We start from the raw sequence: 25,738 nt of genomic DNA, 5'->3' as shown, positions 1-25,738 counted from the left end.
GCAAGGAGAAGCATGGGGGGTTTTCTATCTAAGGCAGAAGGGCCTAGGAGCCGACTCCAGAAACTTCTGCCCTGCTTTCTTGTCAGAGAACAAGACTGGGACCAGCACCTGGACAAGCTTCATATGCTGCAGCAGAAGAGGTAGGCTTCCCAGAAGGATTCGTGGCCCTACCGCTGTGATCATCAGAACTTCTGACCCACCTGGGCCTGCTTCCCGAATAGGGCACCCCAGAATTGAGTGCCAGCCACTCAGACACACCCTTTCCTTCCAGCCCACCCAATTACGGAATCCCAGGTGGCCCCTTTTAGTGGTGGTGGAGGACGTGACTTTGGGCCACATAGGGAAATCTTGAGGGTAGACCTAAGGACAGAGGCAGAATGACAGCCGAGGGGGAGTGAGAGGACCAAAAAGGACCAGAGGGAAGAAGCCAGGGTGTGTGGGATGGGGAGGGCAGGCAGAAGCAGGCTGCTGGAGAAGGGATGCACTCCTATGGGTGGTGGAATCACGATGAGGAAACACCATTCATTTGAATGAAAGTGGATTGTGTGGGAAAGGGGAGGAGAGCTTTGTTTGGGGTAACACTGGGTGCTGACCAGCTGAGGAAGGCAGCTTAGGTGACACTGGAGGGTTCTGAGTTCAGTCCATCTGCCTTTTATTGAGTCTACTGTGTGCAGAAGGGTGCTAGGTCCCAATGACACAAAGATTGAATGAGACTTGTGCCTGCTCCTGGAGAGTTCTCAGTTCGGGCAGGGCTAGCACACCTGCAGGTAAATCATTTCATGGCTTAGCCCTGAGGTCCAGTCCCAGGAAGAGCAGCTGGGGCAGGGACGAATCCTATGGGCAGCCTCTGCCTCCAAGTATTTTGGGGCTTGCCTCCCGCCCAAGAGCTGCCTGAGGGGTGAGGTTGATGAGCAGACATTAGCAGTCACAAAGGTCTCCCCTGTACTCCAGAAGATTCCTGTGCTTGGTTCAATGCCCTGCTGTGCTCGTCTTCAAATTCTTAATAATTTTGAACAAGGGGTCCTGCATTTGCAGGTTTACATTGGGCCTGGTCCCAAGTCCCTCTGAGCCCTCATACTGGCAAGCCCTCTGCTTCCTCACCTCCCCATCCAATACTTGCAGTGGAATTTTCACCTTACTGCTTTAGAGTGGGACCCCTGGGTCTCTGAGAAAGTGAGCCTCCAGCCCAAATCTGGACCCTCTGCAGAGGGGCAGTGGGGCTAGAGGGCCAGGGAGGCAAGGACTTTCTTTGTGCAGTGGCCTCAGGATGGGAATGAGTTTGCAATCTCAGCCCTGACCACTCTGGACTGGTCAGGGGCACTGGGCTCCCTGGGACTGATTTCCTGGGTGAGAAGGGGCAGGGAACTGACTCCTCACAATGGCCCTTCCTAGGAGCACTGCTCTAACAGGTAAACCCAGGCCCCAACTTTAGATTAAAAGCTTCTTCTTTAAATGAAAACACTTTGGCTGGGTGCAGTGGCTCACACCTGTAATCCCAGCACTTTGGGAGGCTGAGGTGGGTGGATCACCTGAGGTCAGGAGTTCGAGACCAGCCTGGCCAACATGGTGAAACCCCGTCTCTACCAAAAATAAAAAATTAGTCAGGCATGGGAGTGGGAATCTGTAGTTCCATCACTTGGGAGGCTGAGGCAGGAGAATCGCTTGAACCTGGGAGGCGGAGGTTGCAGTGAGTTGAGATCACACCACTGCACTCCAGTCTGGGTGATAGAGTGAGACTCTGTCTCAAAAATAAATAAATAAATAAAATAAAAACATATTTTCTCTCTGGCTCCTGGGGCTATTGGAAGAGAAGGATTTGGAGGTGGGGACCTCAGAGGAGCCACTTATCGGCCTGTCCTTTCTGTTCTTCCCCCCACACCCTGTGCTTGTCTTTGGAACCAATACACATATGTGTAGTGGGAGAGGTTCCAGCTTTATCTCTTGTTGGATTCAAATTTGGGTGTGGTAGAAACAAAGATTAACAGAGGTCCTGTAGAATGAATATCTCAACCTGTTTTGCCTTGAGACACCCAAATAAACAAGCTGTTTAGACCCTTGCATCTAAGGGTGTCATGCAGAAGAAACAGATACCCTGTAACTCACCCCACAACTCTCCACCCCCTGCAGGGACCTGTATCTAAATAACTGGAGGAGGCTGTGCGCAGTGTAATCTCAGCACTTTGGGAGGCTGAGACGGGTGGATTGCCTGAGCTCAGGAGTTTGAGCCTGGTCAACATGGCAAAACCCCATCTCTACTAAAAATACAAAAAATTAGCTGGGCGTGGTGGTGCGTGCCTGTAATCCCAGCTACTCGAGAGACTGAGGCACGAGAATTGCTTGAACCTGGGAGGCAGAGGCTGCAGTGAGCTGAGATCGTACCACTGCACTCCAGCCTGGGCAACAGAGCAAGACTCTGCCTCAAAAAAAAAAAAAAAAAAAAAAAAAGCCTGAGGGAATAGTCAGAACTTTAGTGCCTCACAAATTTGAAAATGCCTAAGAAAGATCTAGCAGTCGGTCCATTCTTCCTCCCTCTCTGTTTTGGTCTCCCAGACTCCCCTTGGTTAAAGACAGTAGGTTCAGCAGGCCCAAGAGCAGGGGGACTGTAGATGGAAGTGCCCTCTGTCCCGCTCTCCAACTATCCAGGATCTGAGACGGTTACTCTGGTTAGATGAGTTCAGCCAAGCCTAGGGGCCTCTTCTCAGAGACTCTCACACCACTCTTTCCAGACCACAGGTTCTCTTCCTATTAACTCTTCCCCTCCAGCAGAGCTTCAGGGGCCACCCTCACAGGAGAATCACCATGAAGTGAATTGCAAGGAAGGCTCTGGGGCTGACCCTTGCCCACCCTCGGTCATTCGAGTCCAGTAGGCACTTCTTTCCAATTTGTCACTGCACACTGTGTGAGTCACATTGGTCTTAAAGAATCTCTCAGATCCCCTTTGCCCTTGGCCTCATTCTGCTCTGTCTCTTCCAAACTCACGTTCACCTTTCCCCAGGATTCTAGAGTCTCCACTGCTTCGAGCAGCCAAGGAAAATGACCTGTCTGTTCTTAGGCAACTTCTACTGGACCGCACCTGTGACGTTCGACAAAGAGGTGGGATCTGGATTTAATGGGATGGAGGTGGGAGCAGAAGCACCTACCCCTCCTCCCCAAGACTTCGACTTTGTGAAATGGGGCCTTGGAGGGTGTCTCTGGAGCCTGAGGCCCCTTCCTCAAGGGAATCTGAAAAGTGTCTAACATTTCTGTCTTACTCTGCTCCAGGAGCCCTGGGGGAGACGGCGCTGCACATAGCAGCCCTCTATGACAACTTGGAGGCAGCCTTGGTGCTGATGGAGGCTGCCCCAGAGTTGGTCTTTGAGCCCACCACATGTGAGGCTTTTGCAGGTAAGGAGGCTACACAGTAATTCAAGGCGGAAGCTTTGAGATGGAGGGTGTGCTGTTGTCTCTTAAAATTGGCTTCTGAAGGGTGGGTTGGGGTCGGGTGATAGAGGGTCAGGAGAACAGGCTCAGTTGAGTTGGGAGAAATGCAAATGTCTTGGTCTTGGCTTTTACCAATCTGTGGCTTCCTTTAGCATTTCCTTTCAATCCTCCCACAGTCCCTGTAGGACCTATCTCAATTTCTTTCTCTCATAGCAATACGAGAACGATTGTATTCATAGCAATCCCCTACTGGCCACCAATAACTGAGGGGTAGGTCAATGAGCAGAGCAGCCTGAAGGACAAATTGCTCTCAGTCCCAGGCCACCCTGCCAAGTCCGGGGCACAAGTCTATGCAAAGATCTATCAGGAACGTCCTGAGAGGGATGGTGGGGGATGCTGTGTCCCTGAGAGAACTGGGGACAGAGGCAGACCCCTGATGATGGCTATCTCTGGGCCAGGTCAGACTGCACTGCACATCGCTGTTGTGAACCAGAACGTGAACCTGGTGCGAGCCCTGCTTGCCCGCAGGGCCAGTGTCTCTGCCAGAGCCACAGGCACTGCCTTCTGCCATAGTCCCCGCAACCTCATCTATTTTGGTGAGAGCCGGGTTGGGCTTGGAGGATGGTTGGCTAGAGAGGCGGGCAAGGCAGAGGGAGGCCAGAGCAGGAGGTTCCTGCCTTCAGCTCCATCTGTTGGGCAGCTGGGATGGGCAGCCCTTCTAGGGCTTAATTAAGCCAGAGGCCAATTCCCCTGATGATCCTTCCTCTGGTTCTGCTGGAGGAGTGTCCCTCAGCCTAGAGCTGAGATGTGGGGGATGAGGAGGAGGCCATTACTTGGGGGAGACTGCCCACCCCATCCTGCCTTCCTGCACTCTCCTGCCATGGATCTCTCTGTGTCCACAGGGGAGCACCCTTTGTCCTTTGCTGCCTGTGTGAACAGCGAAGAGATCGTGCGGCTGCTCATTGAGCATGGAGCCGACATCTGGGCCCAGGACTCCCTGGGTAAGAGCTGGGATGGAGAGTGGAGCTGAGATGCTGCAGGGAGTGAGGGGCAGGGTGAGGAGACGGACTGGGACCTTCAGGAAGACCCCAGGGTGGGGATGGGGACATCAGGGACTTTAGGCCAGTGGCCACATGATACCCTGTGTCCTCCCCAGGAAACACAGTGTTACACATCCTCATCCTCCAGCCCAACAAAACCTTTGCCTGCCAGATGTACAACCTGCTGCTGTCCTACGATGGACATAGGGACCACATGCAGCCCCTGGACCTCGTGCCCAATCACCAGGGTCTCACCCCCTTCAAGCTGGCTGCAGTGGAGGGTAACACTGTGGTGAGAGACACTCCCCATCCCTGAGGTGTCTTTCTAATGACCCTCAACCTACCCCCTGGCCCTGGGAGAAACAGAGGTGAAGGATCCACCTTTCTCTAAAATCTCTTTTCCCCAAACTCCTCAAAGGGATGGTGGTCCCTTGCTTCCTATTCCACCACTGAAATCTTCAGCTTCATGTTCCTTGGCTCAAGAGGATTTGAGAACCTCATGTTAACGCATGTGCTATGGTAACCTAAAGCTCTAGCTTCCTTTGCCTATTTTCTTCTTTCTGAGCTTTCTAGGGTTGTGGAGCAAGAAAGATGACAAAAAAGGGGAAGCTTGTAGATGCAGAGGTTTGCTGATTCCCACTGTCTGTCTGTCTCAAGGGGTGGGCAACTGGCTCCATGCAATGGAGTTGTTCCCCTTGACCACCTTCTCACACGTTGGCACCCTCACTCATCCTGGTGGTCTCACAGATGTTCCAGCACCTGATGCAGAAGCGGAGGCACATCCAGTGGACATATGGACCCCTGACCTCCATTCTCTACGACCTCACAGAGATCGACTCCTGGGGAGAGGAACTGTCCTTCCTAGAGCTTGTGGTCTCCTCTGATAAACGAGAGGTATGGATGCCAAGGAGGATCAGGGCTGTCATGTGAGGGAATTTAGTGTTTGTGCAGATTCTGTCCACTTACTAAGATCCTGGGCCTGAGGCACTTCCCAGCCTTATAATAGATGGAGATGAGAATAGTCTCCTAGGACCTGGGGGAAAGTCCAACACATACTCCTCTCCTGAATCCCCTGTCTCTCTGCTTAGCTCCAGTCCTTTCTACCTACCTTTCTCATTCTAACATTTCAGATAAGAAACTCCAAATAAGAGTTGTTTCCCCATATTCATTCATTGGTTCAGCATTGATATGGTTTGCATTTGTGTCCAAATGCAAAAATTTCATGTCCAGTTGTAATCCTCAGTGTTGGAGACGGGGCCTGGTGGGAGGTGATTGGTTCTTGGGGACAGACTTCCCTCTTGGTGCTCTCGTGATAGTGAGTTTTCACAAGATCTGGTTGTTTAAAAGTGCGTGGCACACAGCCTGCTCTCTCTTCCTCCTGCCCCGGCCATGTAGGATGTGCCTGCTTTCTCCTTGGCCTTTTTCCCTGATTGTACATTTCCTCAGGCCTCTCCAGAACCTGTACAGCCTGCAGAACCATGAGCCAATTAAACCTTTTTTATTTATAAATTACTCAGTGCCAGGTAGTTCTTTATAGTAATGTGAGAATGGACTGATGCAAGCATATTGAACACCTGCTGTGTGTGAGGCACTACACAAGAAACAATCAATACAGAAATAAATACAACACAGTTCTTGTTCATCAACTTCCTCAATTCTCAGTCCCTGCCCTGAATAATTGCAACAGAGTATGACATATGCCATAATAGTTGTGTGTACCATGCATGCAGACAGCCACATTGAGGTAGAGTTAATTTGGCTTGGATAGACCAGAGAAGATGTCACAGAGGAAATGCTGGGGCTGAATCTTCAAGGAAGAATTGGGAGTCACCAAGAAGATGAGAAAAGAAAGAGCTTTTTAGAGAGGGAGCAACATATAGACCATTCAACAATGCTGGGTTGAGTGATGTGAGGGAAAGGAAAATTTGCTGAAGACTGCAGCAGAGAGGAGAAAAGACTTCCAGGTTTCAGGACACTCCATGAGAGTGCCAACATATGGTTTTTGCTTTTTATCTGCCATGTGAGAATTTCCCAGGAACCTTTATAGAGCCAGAAAACATGAATGATTATTAATACTAATGAATAGAAGAAAAGTTGAGTGGCCAGTTTGTGAGATCTTCCTCAGAGAATATCCCTGGAAACAGATACACCTTGAGCAGGATTTCTTAGGTATTGAAAGCACAATCCCACTGTGTGGATATCGCCACCACACATCCTTGGTCTTTGATTTAGCTATTCTCAATATTCTCCAGCAGGTTTCATACATGTCTTGGGCCACTTGCTTTTTTCCTCCGTAAATCTTCCTTTCTAGCTCCCTTTCACATCCTTCACTACCTTCAGCTGTAGTTCAGAAGACCTAGACTCCTGCCTTAGGACAAAAATAGAGGCTTTCTGACTGGGGATCCTTCAGCTTCCTGCCCTACACTGCCAGGCATGTCTGGAAACTGCCCACTGTCTCTCTTCTCCCCTCCAGCTTCAACAGAAAAGGTATTCATGCTGTTAATGGCTAACCACTCTACTGCGCTTTGAATCTGCCTCTTTCTAATTTCTCAGATGCCTCCTCCCATCCATCATCCCCTCTCCTGTGTATCTGTAACGTCTCACTGGCTGCTTATATCAGAGCACCATCCCACCCTGCCACATCCTACTGCCTGTAACCTCCATTGCTTCTTTCCAGCCTAACAGTACTTCTAGAGCAAATCTGACCACTTCCCTGCTTGAACTCCCCAGTTGCTTTCTGTTATATTTAGAAAAAAACAAAAATACAAACTTCTTACCTTGGCGTTTATGATGCATGATGATCTGTCCCTTTTCTTCCTCAGTCATTATCATTTCTGACTACCATTCCCAATAGATTCTTCCCTCTCCCCAACCGCATCTCAACTGCAAATGGGCAATGGTTTCTTGGACCTTCCTGACCTGGCAACTGCTGCTACCTTATGGTATGATCTTTCCTAAGTCTCCCTTTACTCAACTAACTACTTTAAATCCTCTTTGGTGCTATGGTGCCTTGTGGTTACTGCTATAATCGTTTACCTGTATCACTAGCACAAGGCCCAGCCATATGCGAGAAATATACTAGTTGTCCGTCAAAGAAGTGACTGACTGGCTGAATGAGTGACGGTTGCTGCCCTGCCTCTTCTGGTACCCGTAGGATAAACAACATCCTTCTGTGTTGGTCATCCCAAGTTTCACTCTACTTCCATGCCAGGCTCGCCAAATTCTGGAACAGACCCCAGTGAAGGAGCTGGTGAGCTTCAAGTGGAACAAATATGGCCGGTCGTACTTCTGCATCCTGGCTGCCTTGTACCTGCTGTACATGATCTGCTTCACCACATGCTGCGTCTACCGCCCCCTTAAGTTTCGTGGTGGCAACCGCACTGATTCTCGAGACATCACCATCCTCCAGCAAAAACTACTACAGGTGATTCTTCTTGGAAGGGGATGAAAGGAAATTGCATCATGGGGTGATGGTGCTGGAAATGAAGCCATGTTGCTCAGGGACAATGCCACTTCCTGGGTTCCAGAAGGTTTAGGCTCCTAAACACCCAGGAGACATTAGACATGAGACCAAGAGGTCTCATGTAGAAATTAGACATGAGACCAAGAGGCCAGAGATGGGGTTTAATGAGCACAGGAGCATTTGTCCAGGGAGCTGTGGATTTTCTCACACAAACTTTGAAAGTGTGCTTGGCATGAGTAAGCCTGTGCTTCTGTGAAATTTTTTGGTAATTTACAAAAAGGATCAGGGTTTTGTAGTGGGATGTTCAAGGTAAACTCTATTGCTCCAAGGAGGAAAATTGTGCTCCAAGTCCATTTCTGAGTCCATTTTTGTTGTGTTGGGGCAACACAAACAGTCCTGCTGCCCTGCATCCTCTTCTGTGTGCTGTCTGTATGGGCCCATGGGAATAATGTGTCAGCTGTCTGATTGCCTTTCAGACGCTCTGCAGAAGGATGTCTGGATTGGGTATCAGGTTGAAGTAAATACTCTCTGAGGCTGCATTTATTGTTGTGGGCCTGCCATTCTGTGTTGTGGTGGCCAAGGGAAAACTAGGGTGAGGAAGAAGACTTATTAGAGGTACAGAGTAAATACAGAAATCTGCTGTTGAAGAAAGTAAACCCTCCTTTTAGTGCAACACAAAGGGTAGACTCTAATGAGCACTTCTGAATATATATATTGAACAAATATAGCTACATTTGGGGGTTGAGTCTTTGTGGATTACTGAAATTTTTGTCCTGGTGAGCTGAAAATACCCAGAAGGTGATGTAGATATGTAGCAGAAAGCAAAAGACCAGGAAAAAGAATTTTGCAAAGCAAGTGAGAACTAAGTGATTGGAGATTTATCTCAATGCAGGAGAGAGCAGTCATAGGTATAGCTCAGCCTGGACTAGGAAGCAGGGTAGTTTGGGTCAGAAAGAGAATATAAACTTTCTATAGCCAAGAAGCAAAACCCTGAGTTGGTTTAGACCAAAGACAGTGGTATGCACAGAGAACAGGGCAAAGAGCCCCAATGAACCCCATGACAGGTAGAGACACTCCATCTCTCCTGTTTCTAGAATTGCCTATATCTATATCTATATATATACAGTGTGTCGTGTGTCCAGATCCACTGCCTCTCACCAAGTAGGGCTTGCTGCCTGGGGAAGACAAGCCTGAATGTGTTAGAGATGCTGGAAGCAGTTGTGCTCCATACATCTCAGTCTAGGCACAAAAGTTGTCCCTGGCATGGAGACATGAGGGAAATAAGGACAGTTAGGAGATGGCAAGTGCAGGGAGGAATAATTAGAGATTGAGAAAACAAAATAAGGTGGGGATTGCTGGACTTTTCCAATGCTCCTGGCTCTATGTCCTCAGATGTGTCTTCTCCAACCTTCCTTTGTCTTAAACTTACTTGGAGATTTTCTGCATTTCGAATGTAGACAGGACTCTGGGTTAAAAGGTGGGCAATGCTGAGCCACTGATGACCAAAAATCTCCTTCCTGTGTGTCTCTATCTCTTTGGGACCAGGCTAGTTATGTACAAACACATTTCTTTGATCCAGATATTCTATATTTAAAAGATCTCCTCCTTTGCTTCAGGACTCAGAAGCATAATTATAGCTGAACACCTGACCCATCCTTCTTTCTTTCTCTCTTCTGCCTTTCTTCTTGTACCTTGGCATTTATGCCCTTTTGCTTTCTGCTTCAGTGAAAGCCACTTCAGCTCAAAGAGAAGACTTTGGACTTTCAGATATTCTTTTCTTGTTGGAGAAGTGGGTGGGTAAGAGGATTGAGAATGCTGCTGGAAAGGGTTAGATAACAAAGAACGCTAGTGAAAAGTCCCTATGCTCTGAGCCCTGGACCTGATTCATGGGATGACTATGTTCTTCTTATTCAGTAGTAAGCCCATTTGGATTAGATCTGAGGCTTCTAAACTTATCATCGTGATTTGAAAGATTCTGTTTTCACAGTGCACCACATTTGTTAAATAATAGGAAATTCCTTTTTTTTCCCCCTGCTGTTTTCTTACTTGAAAGTCTTAGAAAAAATGAAAACGCACAAATACAGTGTCTTGATTTGATGCATGCAATTGTTGACATATTCGTTAGCTGGTGGAGCTTTTTCTTAGATGAATGAATACTTTGCTGTCCAATTATATTAATAACTCTGGGATCACAGGGATCTCAGTCACTTCAGGACTTCCTCTGCAGATCTCTTGGGATCTGTGGAAATCACTGGGCTCCAGGACCCCTAAGGTCCTTTCTAGTTTAATATCTTGGATTTTATGAGAGTAGTGCAATACCACCATGTCAGAACAGATGAGAGAAAACAAATTCCTCTGTATAAGGTAACAAAAACTACACAAAAGTTGATGTTTGTAAAGCTGGAGTTAGTTTATTTCTGTCCAATTTGGGGGACATCTTAATGACTCTAAGGTGCCTTGTTGCTCAGTTGTTAAAGTTCTGCTTTACTAGAGATCTCCCAGAACTCTATTAATTTGAGTTAACTTCTATATTTCTACTTGGTTTAGGCAGAGCAGCATGCACTATAGTACTAGTTCTCTTAGATTTCTAGGTGAGTAAAATGTTCAAAGTCCAGGAGTCCAGCAGCTCAGGTTTTAGCCCTAACTCTGAAATTTAATAGTTGTTTGACCTTAGGAAAATCTTACTTTGTGCTAGATCTGTGATTTTTAACCCAGGCTGCATGCTAGAAACCTAGGAAGTTAGTAAAATAACTAGGCTACACCCTAGACCTAATAAGTTAGAATGTCTGAAGCTGAGGCTCTGGCCTCAGTATTTTTAAGAAACTCTTTGTGTGAGCCAAATGTTCTACCAGGGTTGAGAACCCCTGGCTTCCATCTCTGAGGTCAGTGTAGCTCTGCCTTTCCAGTCCTAGGCCCACCGCTCTGGTCATTTAGATTCCTGGAGTACCGTTCAGCAGGGGGTTCAAATTTCTTGTCACATCTCCTTTTTGACTTCTGAAAAAGATTCTCTTGAGCCCTCCTTTGCTTTTCTCTTTCCCAGAAATATTTTGCTAATCCATTAATTAAATGAACTATTATTGAGAGCCTCATACAGGCTAAACAACTGTTTCAGGTGTTGGAAATGCAACAACCATAGTCTGAGCAAAACACACATAATCTCTGCTTTCTTGGAGTCTACAGACTGGTTTATATTAATCAAATGATCATACAAATAGATACTTCATTATAATCTGTGACTGTTGGCATCAATGTTATTTTTTTGTTATAATGAGAAAAGCACAGAGTGGGGAAAAAAAAAAAAAAAAAAAAAAAGTATAGCAGGGGCCTGGTCCCTCTGGGAGGCCAGAGACTACTTCTGAGAAAGATGACTGAGCTGAGATCTAAGTATGAATTCAATGTGAAAAGAGAGTTCTAGACAGAAAGAATGCATATTCAAAGGCCTCAAGGCAGGAATAACCTCACCAAAGTCTAGGAACTGAAAGAAGATTCCCCAGAGCACAGGGAGCTGGGGTGGGTACCTCCAGGTGAGGTTGTCCCGACAGATCCTTCCCAATTTATGTAGAGTCTTAAAGGCCATGCTGAGGATTTTACGCTTTATCCCCAGGGTAATGGGAAGTCAGAAGGATTTTAAACAGGGGAACTTACAGAGTAATTTTTGTTTTAGAAAAATTACTCTGCTTGCATGGTGAATAACAGATGTGGGGGGTGGTAGGAAGGACATGGGGAGACCAGTCAGGAGGCTATTACAGTTTAGCAAGCAAAAAATAATGGTGGCTCACGCCTGTAATCCCAGCATTTATTAAAGTGGCCTTATTAAAATGTGGATTCTGACAGTAAGGCTGGGTGGGATCTGAGACTTGGCATTTCCAGTAAACTGCCAGGGGAGGCCAATGTTGTGATTCTGTGGACCATATTTTGAGTGACAAAGCATTATTCTATCATTTAATCTTCGTAGAAATCCTAACAAGTAAATACAATCATCACCACTTTAAAGATGGTGAATCTGAGGTCAAGAGAGGTTGAATACTTTGGCAAAGACACTGAGCTAGCAAGGGCAGCACTGGGATTGGGCTGCAGGTCTGCTTCTTTTCAGAATCCTCACCTTTACACACCAGACAAGGCCATTTCTCCCTCCAGAGTGAAGTGCTAGGTCCCAGTCTTCTCTTTTGGCTAGCCAGGGCTTGCCACACTCACTTGTATTTACACATCTCATCTTTCCCTGTCAGGATTAGAGGCACTTGAGAAGTGCTGTGGGAGGGGATCAGATATAGAAGGATTCCCTCCCCCAGATACTGAGCTACTGGCTCTTCTCCAGTTTTGATAATTGGCACTATTTTTTGATGGGGTTAACCTACTGGCATATAAGGCAAGTCATACTTCTGTGGGAATGGGTGAAGACTCTTCAGAAGAAAGGGGTAATCTCCCAAGCCAATCCCCCTGAGAAAATGCAGAGACTGGGACATGAAATTAACCCTTGGAAGGCAGTTTGACTTACATGGGAACCAGATCTCTCTCTCTCTTTATGGCCCAGTGGTTCTCAACTTGGGGTACACGTCCAAAATACCTACAGAACTTTTCAAGAAAATGTCAGGTTCTTGCTCCAAATTAACCCAGGGTCGGCCTGGACATGTGTGTTGTGACAAAGACTTACCACTTGATTCTGATGGGCAGTCCTGGTTAGGAACTCATGTCCAGTTAGGGAATTGGAGAAGCTCTTCATAAGAGCTAGCAGAGCTTTCTCTGAGAACTTCATTCCTTCGCAAGTCTGGGATCATGGGAAGGAAAAAGGTCTAGAGCTGGGCTTGACAACTTGTTCTGGGGCCTTCCCACTTCCCACTGGGGTGGCCTATGTTCCCCATCCTTTCCTCATGGTACCTCCCTGGCCCTTACGACCCGGTAGTGCCCCAGGCATTGCTGTGCCCACTCCTTCTGGGCATTCCCTTCAAGGCAATGAACTCAGCTGGCTGGGAAGTGAGAGCAAATCTCATTAGGACAATTCTCAGTGATGTATAAATGCCAGCCTGTGTAGGGGATTTGGTTGTTGATAGCTCCTTAAATTGCAAGCCATGTTGTGGAGTAAAAAATTCCAGTCATTGTTAGATGATATTTATTTTTAAAGGGGTGGATTGGAGTATTTTCTCTGTGCATTGTTAGCCAGGTCTGCTTAGGTGACCTTGATCTAGGAATCTGAAAATTTCAGAAAAGCACAATTAGTTATCATTCTTTTCCTCTTAGGCCTCCAGATAGGTCTCTCCATCCCTGTTTCCTGTCCTCCTTACCACACTTCTGCACTCTTAAGCAGTGCTCAGCTTGCACCTGCTGTCTCCTCTCTCCTTTTTCTCCTTCCTTCTTTCCTTTCTTACCAATTAAGTGCCTACCACATTGTGTGCATTTGTGGATAAAAAGTAGGAGGGAGGCATCCCTGCCCTCAGGAAGCTCTAAGACTACTGGTGAGACATGGGGTACCCAGACACTTTCAGTGTGATGGGAGAGGGGTGTCAATATGCAGCAGCCCCACATGTCCCAGGAGAGACACATGACCTGGGCATGGAGGAGCAGGAAAGGAGGCCCAGGAGAAGTGTTGGCCTGACCTGAGTCTTGAGGCATTGGTGAAGATGAGCCAGGTCAACATGGTGGAGGAAGGCATTCTGACAAAGTGGCACAGCCTGTGCAGAGTCCCGACTTAGCAACCCAGAACCCCAATAGCTCAATGTGGCCGGAGCTCACACAGGGTATGAGGACACAGGGCAGGGGCCAGAGTAGCGAGGATTTTGTACATCCCGTTTGGTACTCTGGTTTTATTTTTTACATTCTTATTTCACATTGAGCTTTCCTAATTAAAAGAAAATGATGTACATTGTGCTTATGACTTACAAATCAAGTGGCAGATCTGATAGAGAGCAACTGCGTCCTGGACAACCCCTCCTTCTCGCCCATGTCTTACTCACGGAGGACAACCAATTTTTCTTTCTTTTAGCTCTTCCTTCCTGTCATCACCTCCGCATCCCTGGAATCAAATGCTTCTATCTCTAATTGCTAATCAAATCTAGACATTATCTAGTGAATTTCTATGATGATAAAGATTAAAGAGCACCCTCCACTGCCACCTCTCCTGCATTTCTATTCTGAAGGCATTGGGGAGCTAGCAATGATGTTAAACAGAGAAGTCTCAGGATGATATCTCTGTTTCAGAAAGATCCATTCAGAAGCATTGTGGGGGGTGGGTTGAAAAAGTGGAAATAGATGTAGGGTAGACTAGATGGTAGATGGCATAGGTTTGCCCTGAGGCAGTAGTTCTGTTAACCAAGGAAAAGGAGAACGTGTCAGAGAGAATCGGGAACTGAACGAGTAGGACTGGAGAATGGGTGCCCTGATAGTTTACTTTGCCAAACATAACCAGGAAACAGTGTTTTCATAAGGACCCTAAATCTAGAGAGTTGTGAATCAGCATCTCAATCTAGAAAAAAAAAAAGTCTTGAATGCAATTCCCAAAGAATAGAATTTTAAAATTTTAAAGAAACATCCATTACCAGTTTGGGCTTAGGATTTAATTCTAGGGGTGCAAGGTGGTTAATTAAAAGGGAAGCCTATTTTCACTTCAATTTAATGCTGCTTTCCATCTCTGAAACACTGAAATCTTCCTTACCTTTGCAAAGAGTATCTATTCTAAAGCAAGAGCTAACATTATATATCAATGTGAAACACTGGAGCTGCCCAGATAATCTAAAGAAAATCAAAGTGCTTTAAAAGCCCACTATTATCATTATTTATATTGCAACTTTTACACACACATATTATTTTTGTTTTCCAGAGACAGTAGTTTATAAAACAAAGCAAACAAAACCCTACAGAAGGGTTTGTATTCTGGTCTTGGAGAACAGCAAGGAAGGGGGCTCTCAGGAGTCTGTGGCACTTTGCAGCCTGGTTTAAGGATAAGGACCCCAGGGACAGAGTGCTGGAGGCAGCTTCTCTAGGTCAGTCAGATCCCAGGTAATGCAGAGGCAAAAAATTGGGGTTTCTGAACACCTCCGTTACGCCCTAGTGAATTCGTGCAGGGGAACGCGTACTTGTAAAGAAATCTGTTGAACTGATGAGAGGAAGCCCCAGCAGGAGAATTTGGTGACCAAAATTGTCCCCAGCATTAGAGGGTTTCACGTTTTCATTTCCTGAAGGAATGGCTGCTGTGACTCCCTGGCTGGCTTCTAGGGGCGCCCTGATCTTCCCAGCCCTCCTCGCCAGCTTATGTGTAGTTCTTTTCTTCCTGAGGCAAGAAAAGATCGGTAGCATTTTTTCAGACATATTGAATCAAGACACAACATTTGAAAAATAAAAATAATTTTTTACAGACACATATATGGCATAGAGGTAGTTGTTTCTATATTTAATGTTATTTTGTTTCTAAAGTGATGTATTTGTTGTTTATCCTCCTACTCGCTACCTGACTCTGTGAAGGAGTAGGAATGTTTTACGCTAAAAGACAGGTGCTATAGAAACATTAAGATAAAGAAAAAGAACACAGTCCATGAACTGAATTTCAGGAGAGAAGAGAAGGAATTCAAAGATAGTTGCTAGAGCAGAGGACAAAACCAAAACAAACAAAACAAAACAAAAACTCTGAAATTCTTTGGAAGCAAGTAAAAAAAGAAATTTTCTATTATATGATAAAATAAAATGTACTAGTTTCTCAAGAGAGAGACATGTCAGAAAAGCTTACAGAGCATACAATTTTTTAAGCCAAAAAAAAAAAAAAAAGTGTTGACTGATGTCTGGTCACAGGTTGTTAGACCACAGAGATCTCCACACACACGGACAGAAGCTTCTGTCCCAGTGTCTCTTGGTTCCCTATGTCAAAAGCACTGCCTTTCACTGGACAGGTGAGTGTGCTGCTGCAGTAGCGTCTGGAGAGATGCTTACAGGTTCCAGCTGATTAGCAGAGCAGGGATAATTGCTGTTTCTTATGCTAACAAGGGATCACATTCTCCCCAGCTTAAATCATCAGCTTTCCTGCTGGCCCCAGGGGACTCTCAACTCCTTTTTTGGGTGCACTATTAGGAGATGTGACCTTGGACAACAGAGCTCCCAAAAGTCAAAAGGCTGCTTGCATGTGTTGAAATTATTTGTGCAATATCATGTGGGAATTTTCTACATGTGAACACAGTTTTCTAGAAAGAAGGTATACAGTTTTTATTATGTTTTCAAGTGAGCTCATAACTTCAAAAAGATAAGGATAATTAATGTAGGATCCTAGCACTACATCTGTGATATTGCGTAAGTTTCACCATGAAGTAACAGGCATTGAAGTAGGGTGGTCTTCATTCCACCTTGACCCTTGGACTGTACCTTCTACAACTACTGCTCAGGATAGGCAGGGCCCCTTCCTCATAGTGTCTCTAGCCCCTTTTCTGCTCTTTTCTGTAATGTCAAATCATAATAAAACCACAGTGAATATATCTGTAGTGCTTTATGATTTATAAAGTTCATGCAAATATATCATTAATGTAAGCTTCACAATGACTCTGGGAGGTAAGCACTGTAGCCTCCATTTTACAGATGAGAAACCTCAAGTTCAGAGATTTTTCCATGAATGGTTCAAGGTCTCACTAGAGGTAATAGATTTTGAGCCCGTGAGGGAACCTGAATTCTGTGATATGTTTACAGTATATTCTTCCCACTGGGAGCCATGATGAGTTTGGAAAAGGTGAACTTTCCACATAGCTGAAACCATCCCAAGCCACTAATACCTCCTCCTGTTGGCTCACTTGATGCTCTGAAATATGTTCTCAGCTGCTCAGTATATGCATCATAAATTTCTGCTTACAAGCATCTATAGAAAAGGCGATTTTGCTGGATGGTAGCTCAAGACATTAGCATATGTGACATCTATTAAACCTTGGATACATAGACTCCTGTCCTGGTCACAGTGTTGCCCACAATGGCAAGTACAATGGGGGTGGGGTGATGCTGGTGGGAAGGGGAGCTTTCCTTTATTTTGGATGGACTTTAGCAGCTTTCAATCGTTTGCATAAAAGGATTTGACTCTTTGCCCATCAGAAAGCACTTCTTCTGAATTTCCCCACATAGGAGGCCTATGAGACACATGAAGATATCGTCAGGCTGGTGGGGGAGCTGGTGAGCGTTATTGGGGCTGTGATCATCCTGCTCCTAGAGGTGAGGTGCAGGTGGGGTCCAAGCTAAGCCCATCCCATCTAAGGCCCAGACTGAACCTCAGTCCACATTGTCTTTTTGTTTTGCTGTCCTTTCCCCAGATCCCAGACATCTTCAGGGTCGGTGCCTCTCGCTATTTTGGACAGACAATTCTTGGGGGACCATTCCATGTCATCATGTGAGTATCCCCTCATTCCAGCCCCCTGACTTTCCTTGCCAGAATCTTTTCCTGTCTCCAGTTCACTCTCTGATATCTAGGCCTCGGGTCGCTCTCACTCCAAGGACTTCTCTCCAGTGGACTTGTAGGTGTAACTGTATGTGTGTTTTAGGTGTAAAGACGAAGCCTGAGTGTGTGGGTACCACCCCCGTCACCACTGTGCTGTAGGGACCTAGAATAGTTCCAGCTTGTCTCTCACTCCCTGCTCTCTGCTCCCCCCAGCATCACCTATGCCTCCCTGGTGCTGGTGACCATGGCGATGCGGCTCACCAACACCAATGGGGAGGTGGTGCCCATGTCCTTTGCCCTGGTGCTGGGCTGGTGCAGTGTCATGTATTTTGCTCGAGGATTCCAGATGCTAGGTCCTTTCACCATCATGATCCAGAAGGTCAGTGCTTTTCCAGCGCTTCCTCTGCCTCAGGCACAAGACCTTCCCAGACAGAGGGATGGAGGTAGAGTGGGGCTGGTGGAACTATGGGAGCCTCCTGATCTGTTAGCGTTAGCTCCTCAGAGGCAGTGGAAAAGGAATCATCCCACTCTTTCTCCCTTCTCTGTTTCCTGCAGATGATTTTTGGAGACCTAATGCGTTTCTGCTGGCTGATGGCTATGGTTATCTTGGGATTTGCCTCTGGTAAGGCACCATTCCCTCTTCTACTAGATCAGCAGATCCAGTTCTCCAGAAAGTTCACTCTCATTCTTGCTCTCAGTTCTCATTTGTACTTCATTTTGCTTTTTTTTTTTCCTGTTGGAAGGTGAGTCTAAAAGCACACCCATATTTATAGACCAGGGGCCACTCAGGTTGGCCTAGGAAGGTAAAGTCATGTGTTCAGGGCCAATAACATTAATGTTCACTAACTGCCTTGCACGATGTTTAAAGGAGAGACAGAAAAAGACTTTTGGTGAGAACAGGGCATTAAACAGGAAAGACTGGCCAGTCATGCATCTCAGAAAACCATGTGAACAAACAGAGATAGTGCTATGCTTAACTCTCCCATGTTTACAATTCAGAAGAGGAAACAAAGCGCTCAACAACATACTACTTGCTTTTTTTCTATATGTGGTCATTTAAACTTGAGAAAAAATATGAAAGAATTAGAAACAGGAGATGCAGAAAAACAGCTTGGACAGTTTGAAGAATGACAGAGAAAACAAAAAAGAAGAGTTGTGAAGAGAGACTGGGAGAACAGGGACACACAGGCACCCAGTCAAGGAACAGCCAGTGAAAGTGCCAGGGAGCAAAAGAAAGGAACTGCACAGCAGGAAAACACAGGCAGGTGGAGAGAGCCAGAGGGAAGGAGAGGGTGGGTGGAGGAACAGAAGAGAGTCCTTAGGGAGGGGCAGACAGAGGAAGGCCCAGGTCTGAAAGCAAAAGGCCAGTAGCTCAAATTCAGTCCTCAGTGTCTGCAACTGATCATCTATTAGACAAGAAGAGTCACTAGATGAGCTTTAAGAGTCCCTCCCATCTCTAAAAAGCAATGACTAAGTGCAGAGGACTCCATTACTATCCTCAGGAATTTCCCGTTCAATGGGGATTCCCACAAAACAACAGACCAACAACAACAACAACAACAACAACAACAACAACAACAACAAAACCCCCACCAAAATCTGAAATGTGAAAGAGTAAAACGATGGCTTTCTGCCTGTTTGCAGTTTTCCACCCCAAGCCCTTATGTACCCTTTCCTCCCACTCCCTGGCCATCTACATCTATACATAACACAGATTACAAAATGAGGTGATGGTCACAGAGTGGCTTTCTGTAGATGTCCTCTATCCAGAGCTCTCTAAATGATCACTTCTTGGTCATTGCACTTGCTTTTCTCTTAAATAAATAAGGAGGCAATGCTTTGTCATAGACCCTGTTTCTGTTCTCAGAATCACCTTGTGCTTCAGCTCCTTATGCAGAGAGGAGGCTTTCAAGCAGTCTAGTGCTGTCCTGAAGTTCTATTACGCTCACTGCTATCCTGTAGGCTCCACCCTGAGCAGGAATCCATTTCCTATGTTGGTTCAGGTTCACTCAGGGAATGTCAGAGTGATGGAGGGTTATCTAGAGGCCATCAAGATAAAAAGGGGCTCTTCTTTTAGCCTGTTCATGTGTTCTGTTCTTTAAAAATTGTTGAAGATTCCATGCATTCTTATAATAACTTGCCTTTTAAGTATTTGGTTTTCTAAAATGTAAAAACCAGTTAGGTGACCTATTATCCATTATCCATACAAACAAACACACACACTACACACACATACAATTTTGTTGTTGTTAAATGACTGTTACCATGACCATTACCCAGAGTGGTGAACTTAATCATAGGACATCTTAGGGTTAGACAGTTCCACAGGAAACTACATTTATTAGTAGGTAATCATCTGTGCAAATGTATTTAGATATACATATATATCAGAGATAGAATAAGTGCTAACCATGTCCATGCTTATTGTGATAACTCCATTATCCAATCTCCATGTCTCTTCCTGGGTGGAGCAGCGTTCCATATCATTTTCCAGACAGAGGACCCAACCAGTTTGGGGCAGTTCTATGACTACCCCATGGCACTGTTCAGCACCTTCGAGCTTTTTCTCACTGTTATTGATGCACCTGCCAACTACAATGTGGACTTGCCCTTCATGTTCAGCGTTGTCAACTTCGCCTTCGCCATCATTGCCACACTGCTCATGCTCAACTTGTTCATCGCCATGATGGGTGACACCCACTGGAGGGTGGCCCAGGAGCGGGATGAGCTCTGGAGGGCCCAGGTGAGTTTATTTGTGTTAGTCTTGCTAAGAGGCAGGGGATGGAGAGAAAAATCAAAGTGGAAAATGTTATGGTGAATCATCCTTAAAAGAGTCACAGAAAAACTCAATGAGGCTGTCACCTCAACAGAGGTTTGCATAAAACTGAGGTACATGTGGATAAATGGAAGGGACAGAAGGAGGATTAAATGGAGAGTAGTGGCAAGAAGTGGGGTTGTTACTCACAGGTGAAAAGTAGACCTAGGAGTGATCCTGGAGTCCAGTGGGAACTAGAAGTGACCTTGTTCTGGCATATTCCAGTTTTCAGTTTTGGACCTTATCTTCTATTTGCTTCTATAAATCCCTGTTTCTCTATGATCTTTTCTTTATATCATCATAGACTGACAAATATTAGAATTAGAAGTGACCCTCAATGGCCCTCAAGTTGACCTCCTACTTAACATAATAATCATTTATTGGTCAGAAGGTCATTCAATATCTTCTTTAATGCTGATTAGGACCTTATTATCTTTTAAATTCAGGTAGAGGTTGGGAAGAAGGGAGTTTTCTCATATTTTTAAAGATTTTGTTGTTAGACATTCATGTTGCATTGAGCTAAAATCTATCTTCTTAAAATTTCATTCTTTGTCCCCAGTCTTTCCCTCTCATATAACACAGAACACATTCTTCCATATAAGCACCATTCAAATATTTGAATACAGCCATCATTTTTCCCTGATCATTTAGACCCTGCCATGTGTTGGCAAATGCCTAGGAGCTAGGGACATGAGCATTAACACAACAGACACCATCTGTGCCCTCATGGAGCTGACGGTTTAGTTGGAAAGACAGGCATGAAGTTAACGACTTCACAAAAAGCTGTAAAATTACAGCAGCGAAAGTGCCATAGAGAATGTAAGGTACTAGGAAGAGGATGCAACAGAGGAATTGAACTGGGAGGTGAAGACGTGCTTTCCTGAGGGAGCAACATTTAAGATGAGAACCCAAAGGTGAGCAAGAACTAGCTAGTTAAAAGGAAGGAGGGAAAAGGATGCAGGTCAAGGTTAGTAGCAATTAGGACTCTTGGCTACAGGGACAGAAAACCAAACTCAAACAGACTTTTAGATTTTTAAACAGGTGGAGGAGGATGTGTTAGTCCTCGTAAATGAGAAGTTTAGAGAATTAAACTAACTTTAGAGGTATCTGGCCAGAATGTAGATCCACATCTTATACATTGCATCCATTCCTCTGTCTGGCTCTCTTTTGACCTCTCTTCTAAGGCAAGCTCTCCCATCGTGTTTGTGAGATCACTTCTAGAAGCTCCAAACTCCAAAAAGAATGAGGACCTGCATTGCAATACGCAGCTCCAAGGGCCCCACTCATGTTGTGTTCTGTGAGGCTCCTGGTGCCAGGCAAAACTGTAGGCTTTAAAAGAACATCTTTCCCTCTGCCAATTCCTTCCATGTTCCATCTCATGGGAACACATTTGGGACATAGGCACATCACTGAATCTAAGGAAAGACCAAGGACTAGATAGTGGAGGTGTTGGTGATGGTGGTGGAGGGGAGGTTTGAGGGAAAATAAATTAATTAAGCAGAACTGTGTGAAGCCCAGTCAACTCAAACCAATGCACTGAAAGTGATGAGGCAGCAATTCCCTAAATGAAAACTGGGTGCTGTTACCTGAGGAAGGACGGAGCTGCATGATGGCTCAGGAAGAACAATAAACATTCCTTTCAAGGCAAAGAAGAACAGCTATCCAGGGTAAGAGCACAGAATGACTGGAAGTCCTGAGCTAGGAGGGAACTTGGTGCAATTAAGAAACTGAAAGAAGTGTGGAGTAATGAGGAAGATAGGGAGTAGAAAAACATGAGGTGAAGAACTTGCTATTTTGAAGACTGCCACTCCTTCAGTTAGGAAGCCTTCCTGGTTCTGATCTATTCTGATTGGACCCTTTTGTTCATGCTCTAATAGATCATGGTTCCTTTGAAACTAGAATAGTCTCCAATATGATTGGAGCAATGCGGTACAAAGCGGGACCTTGACTTTCCTTACTTGGACATAATGCTAAAAGCATGTAAAGCAGAGTCAGCTCCTTCAGTAAATATACAAATGGCCCTTATTAAGCTTGTGATCAGCTGGCACACCCACTTCTTTGTTCTATGACTCACTTATCTAAGCTTCCTAAATATAAATGTAGGACCTTAGATTTGGTTTACTTAAATTTCTTGTTAATGATTTTACACCAGCATTCCAACCTAGTGATATCATTTTATATTGCTTCTGTTGCCCCACTTATTACATATCCCTCCCAGTTTGGTGTCACAGGCATATTTGATAAGCTTCTTTTCCACGTTTAATCTAAGTAATTAATAAGGGCTGAGCAAAGGACAGAACATGTGGTGGACTTGCTACCAGAAATTTCCCTGCCAACTTTGCAGTCATTAACCCTTTTCCTTCTTAAGATATGGATATTTAATTTGCTGAAAATTCCCTGAACAGTAACAGTATCAATTCATCCCCAAGATCACAGAGATTCTATTTAATCATTTTATTTAAATCAAGATAATTGGTCCATGGCTTTTATATGACAAACAAATTGAGATTAGTTTGGAGTGACTCATTTTCCATGAGTCTGAATAGTAACGTAAGGGTCACTATTTTATTCAAAACACTCACAAAAAATCCTCTCTCATTTCTTGATGAGTGAAACTGGTTTCACGGTGCCTGGCACAAGCTGTGGGGTGAATAGGTGGCTGTTCTCACCACTGACCTCTAGTGTCCTATCTCACTGGTTGCCTTTGGTTCCCTTTGTCAGTGGCCTCAGTGCCTCTTTGAACCTCATGGGTCTTTCAGAGTTTTTCCTGTACCTCTTGCCTCCTTCCAGGTCGTGGCCACCACAGTGATGCTGGAACGGAAGCTGCCTCGCTGCCTGTGGCCTCGCTCCGGGATCTGTGGGTGCGAGTACGGGCTGGGGGATCGCTGGTTCCTGCGGTGAGTGACAGTGTGCACATGCAAAACTGCAGATGTGTATAAGGCCACAGAAGCAAGGGTGACTGACAGGTGTTCTGGAGCCTGCATTATCTTGTCTAGGGGAGGGGGCTGGAGCTGAAGTGGAGGGGTAGGAAGAATGCTGTGTGTACCTCAGGGCAGCCACGTGTAAAAGGTTGTGTGCATGTGTCCATGCTCAGACGTCAGTATGGGTTACCAGACTTGCTGTCACCTTGTTCTGAGCTGACCTTCATTTTCAGTGTACTTTTGGCTTGGATCTAACTTCCTCCTTCATATTCTGCCCTCATCTCCTGGCGTGACTCGCCTCTCTCCTCAAATTTACTTCCTGAATTGCATCTCGTCATCCTCGTGACACACTTATCTATTAGTTGGCTCTGTTTTCTTTCACATTCCCATGTATTAGTAACACACACACACACACACACACACCTGTGTGCATCCTACCACCCTGCAAGCCCTGATTGCTCAGCTTTGATTATCTCTATCCCAGGTTAGCCTGCCCTCCAATCACCTCCCTTCACCTGATCCGCAATACTCTTCCTGTTTCAACTCTGCTCCCTTCTTTCTGCTTCCCTCTTGACCCTGCTTTCTAAATGTTCACCTCTACTTCTCCCCTGCTCATCTCTCCCCACCTGGACTGAGTCCTTTCCCCTTTCTCCTCATCAGGGTTGAGAACCACAATGATCAGAATCCTCTGCGAGTGCTTCGCTACGTGGAAGCGTTCAAGAACTCAGACAAGGAGGATGACCAGCAGCATCCATCTGAGAAACAGCCCTCTGGGGCTGAGAGTGGGACTCTAGCCAGAGCCTCCCTGGCTCTTCCAAATTCCTCCCTATCCCGGACCACGTCCCAGAGCAGCAGTCACCGAGGCTGGGAGATCCTTCGTCAAAACACCCTGGGGCACTTGGATCTTGGATTGAACCTTAATGAGGGGGATGGGGAGGAGGTCTACCATTTCTGATTAGCATCGCTGTCACTCTTGACCTTACTCCAGTTTGGCCTGGGGACGGGGACAGAGACGGAGACCTCTGCCTATGCAAGTGTCTAACTTCTGTGCCTGTTAATCATGGGAGGGTGGGACAGAACAATCCTGAAAGGGCCATACCTCACATTTCACATCAGAATTTTGGCAATGGGCAATGGTCATCTATTGTCTCACGTATTTTCTGGGTTCTTGGAAGTCCCACATCTCAGGAAAAAGGAGGTTGGCAATTAAAGATATGAGGTAGGGATGCTAGATTAATGTCAGGACCATTTCTCTTCTGCCCCACGCAGACCCTAGAAAGTAGTAAGCTGTGAGGCTTTTCTGGCTCCCCAGGGCTTATGTGGGAAGAGCCAGGCATGGCATAGAGGTTGTTGTCCTTCTTTTTTTCCCAACCTCCTGTAGGTCTCTCTCCCCACTTAGCAACCAAACCCCAACTGCAATAAAATAGTCTCTTTATTCTTGCCTTCTTTAATTTTTTATTGGGGCACAATACATGTCACATAAAATTTACCATATTATCCATTTTTAGATGTGCCACTCAGTGGCATTAAGTACATTCACATTGTTGTGTAACCATCACCATTATTCATTTATGGAACATTTTCATCATTCCGAACTGCAACTCTAATCCCCATTGAACAATAACTCTCCAGTTCTCTCTCTGCCCCGGCCCCTGATAACCAATATTCTGCTTTCTGTCTATGAATTGACTATTCTAGGCATCTTATATAAGTGGGATTCTGCAATCTTAGTCCAAAATCTGTGACAGTTTGTTTATTTATTCATCTACCAATGGACATTTGAGTTTTTCTACCTTTTGGCTGTTGTGAATAATGCTGCTATGAATATGGTATACAAATATCTGTTCAAGTTTCTACTTTCAAATACTATGGGCATACACCTAAAAATGGAATCACTAGATAATTCTTATGTTTAATTTTATAAGGAACTGCCATACTGGTTTTCATAATAGCTTTCACCATTTTACATTCCCTTCTAATGGGTGTGAAGTGGTTTCACATTGTAGTTTTGATTTGCCTTTCCCTAATGACTAATGATACTGAACATGTTTTTATGCACCTATTTATTGGACATTTATGTATCTTCTTTGGAGAAATGTCTTTTCGGTTTATTTGTCCATTTTCGAATTAGGTTTTTGTTGTTGTTGAATTGTCTTATCTTTGCTCTTTGAGGCTCACAGTCTGAAGTGTTTGCATCCTGGTGTATGTATGGTAAATTAGGCCTATATTTGAATGGCCTAATCATTTCTTTTCCAAGACCCTCCTGCTCTTTCCCTAGCAGTTAATCATCCTTGTGCCAGGAGGCAACCAGCTCCTGCTTGGTCTCTTGACATAGCCGTCCTCCATTCCCATCCTCTTTTCCCCACACTGAGTTGTGAAAGGAACAGCAACAACAGAGGAAGGGTCATTCCTCTCCAGGAGGGAAATTAGGAATCATGTGTCCAGGGCACCCATTATAGGTGCTCATGGGCAGCCTCTCTTGTGTCTCCAGCACTATAGTTCTAGTCCCAGCCCCTATCATCCCCCTTAGCAAAAAGCCATGTCAGCTTTCAGAGGACTGTGGTCTGGGATAACAAAGAAGTAAGTGGTATTTGTGAAACCACAGACAGTTAATTCAGATACACCAGCTCAGGACTGAGTGCCCACCAGTGAGGGATCACACAATGTGTATACACATGCCTGCACACA

At 45.4% G+C, this 25,738-nt stretch overlaps 1 protein-coding gene across 1 annotated transcript; it reads left to right on the top strand.

Annotated features, from left to right (window-relative positions):
* Positions 1 to 11: 11 nt before the first annotated feature.
* TRPV5 (transient receptor potential cation channel subfamily V member 5) lies at positions 12 to 24,036 on the top strand. Its single transcript, XM_023184934.2, has 15 exons — positions 12 to 140; positions 2,996 to 3,093; positions 3,262 to 3,384; positions 3,879 to 4,016; positions 4,323 to 4,421; positions 4,577 to 4,752; positions 5,208 to 5,354; positions 7,672 to 7,884; positions 17,005 to 17,091; positions 17,190 to 17,266; positions 17,528 to 17,693; positions 17,870 to 17,936; positions 19,789 to 20,057; positions 22,920 to 23,026; positions 23,711 to 24,036. Exons 1-15 carry the CDS (start codon positions 13 to 15, stop codon positions 24,003 to 24,005), a joined length of 2,190 nt encoding a protein of 729 aa, XP_023040702.2. The 5' UTR covers position 12; the 3' UTR covers positions 24,006 to 24,036.
* The last annotated feature ends 1,702 nt before the right edge of the window (positions 24,037 to 25,738 follow it).

This window comes from Piliocolobus tephrosceles, chromosome 8, assembly GCF_002776525.5.
Source record: "Piliocolobus tephrosceles isolate RC106 chromosome 8, ASM277652v3, whole genome shotgun sequence".
Lineage (NCBI taxonomy): Eukaryota > Metazoa > Chordata > Mammalia > Primates > Cercopithecidae > Piliocolobus > Piliocolobus tephrosceles.
This window is presented reverse-complemented; position numbering and strand designations above follow the sequence as displayed.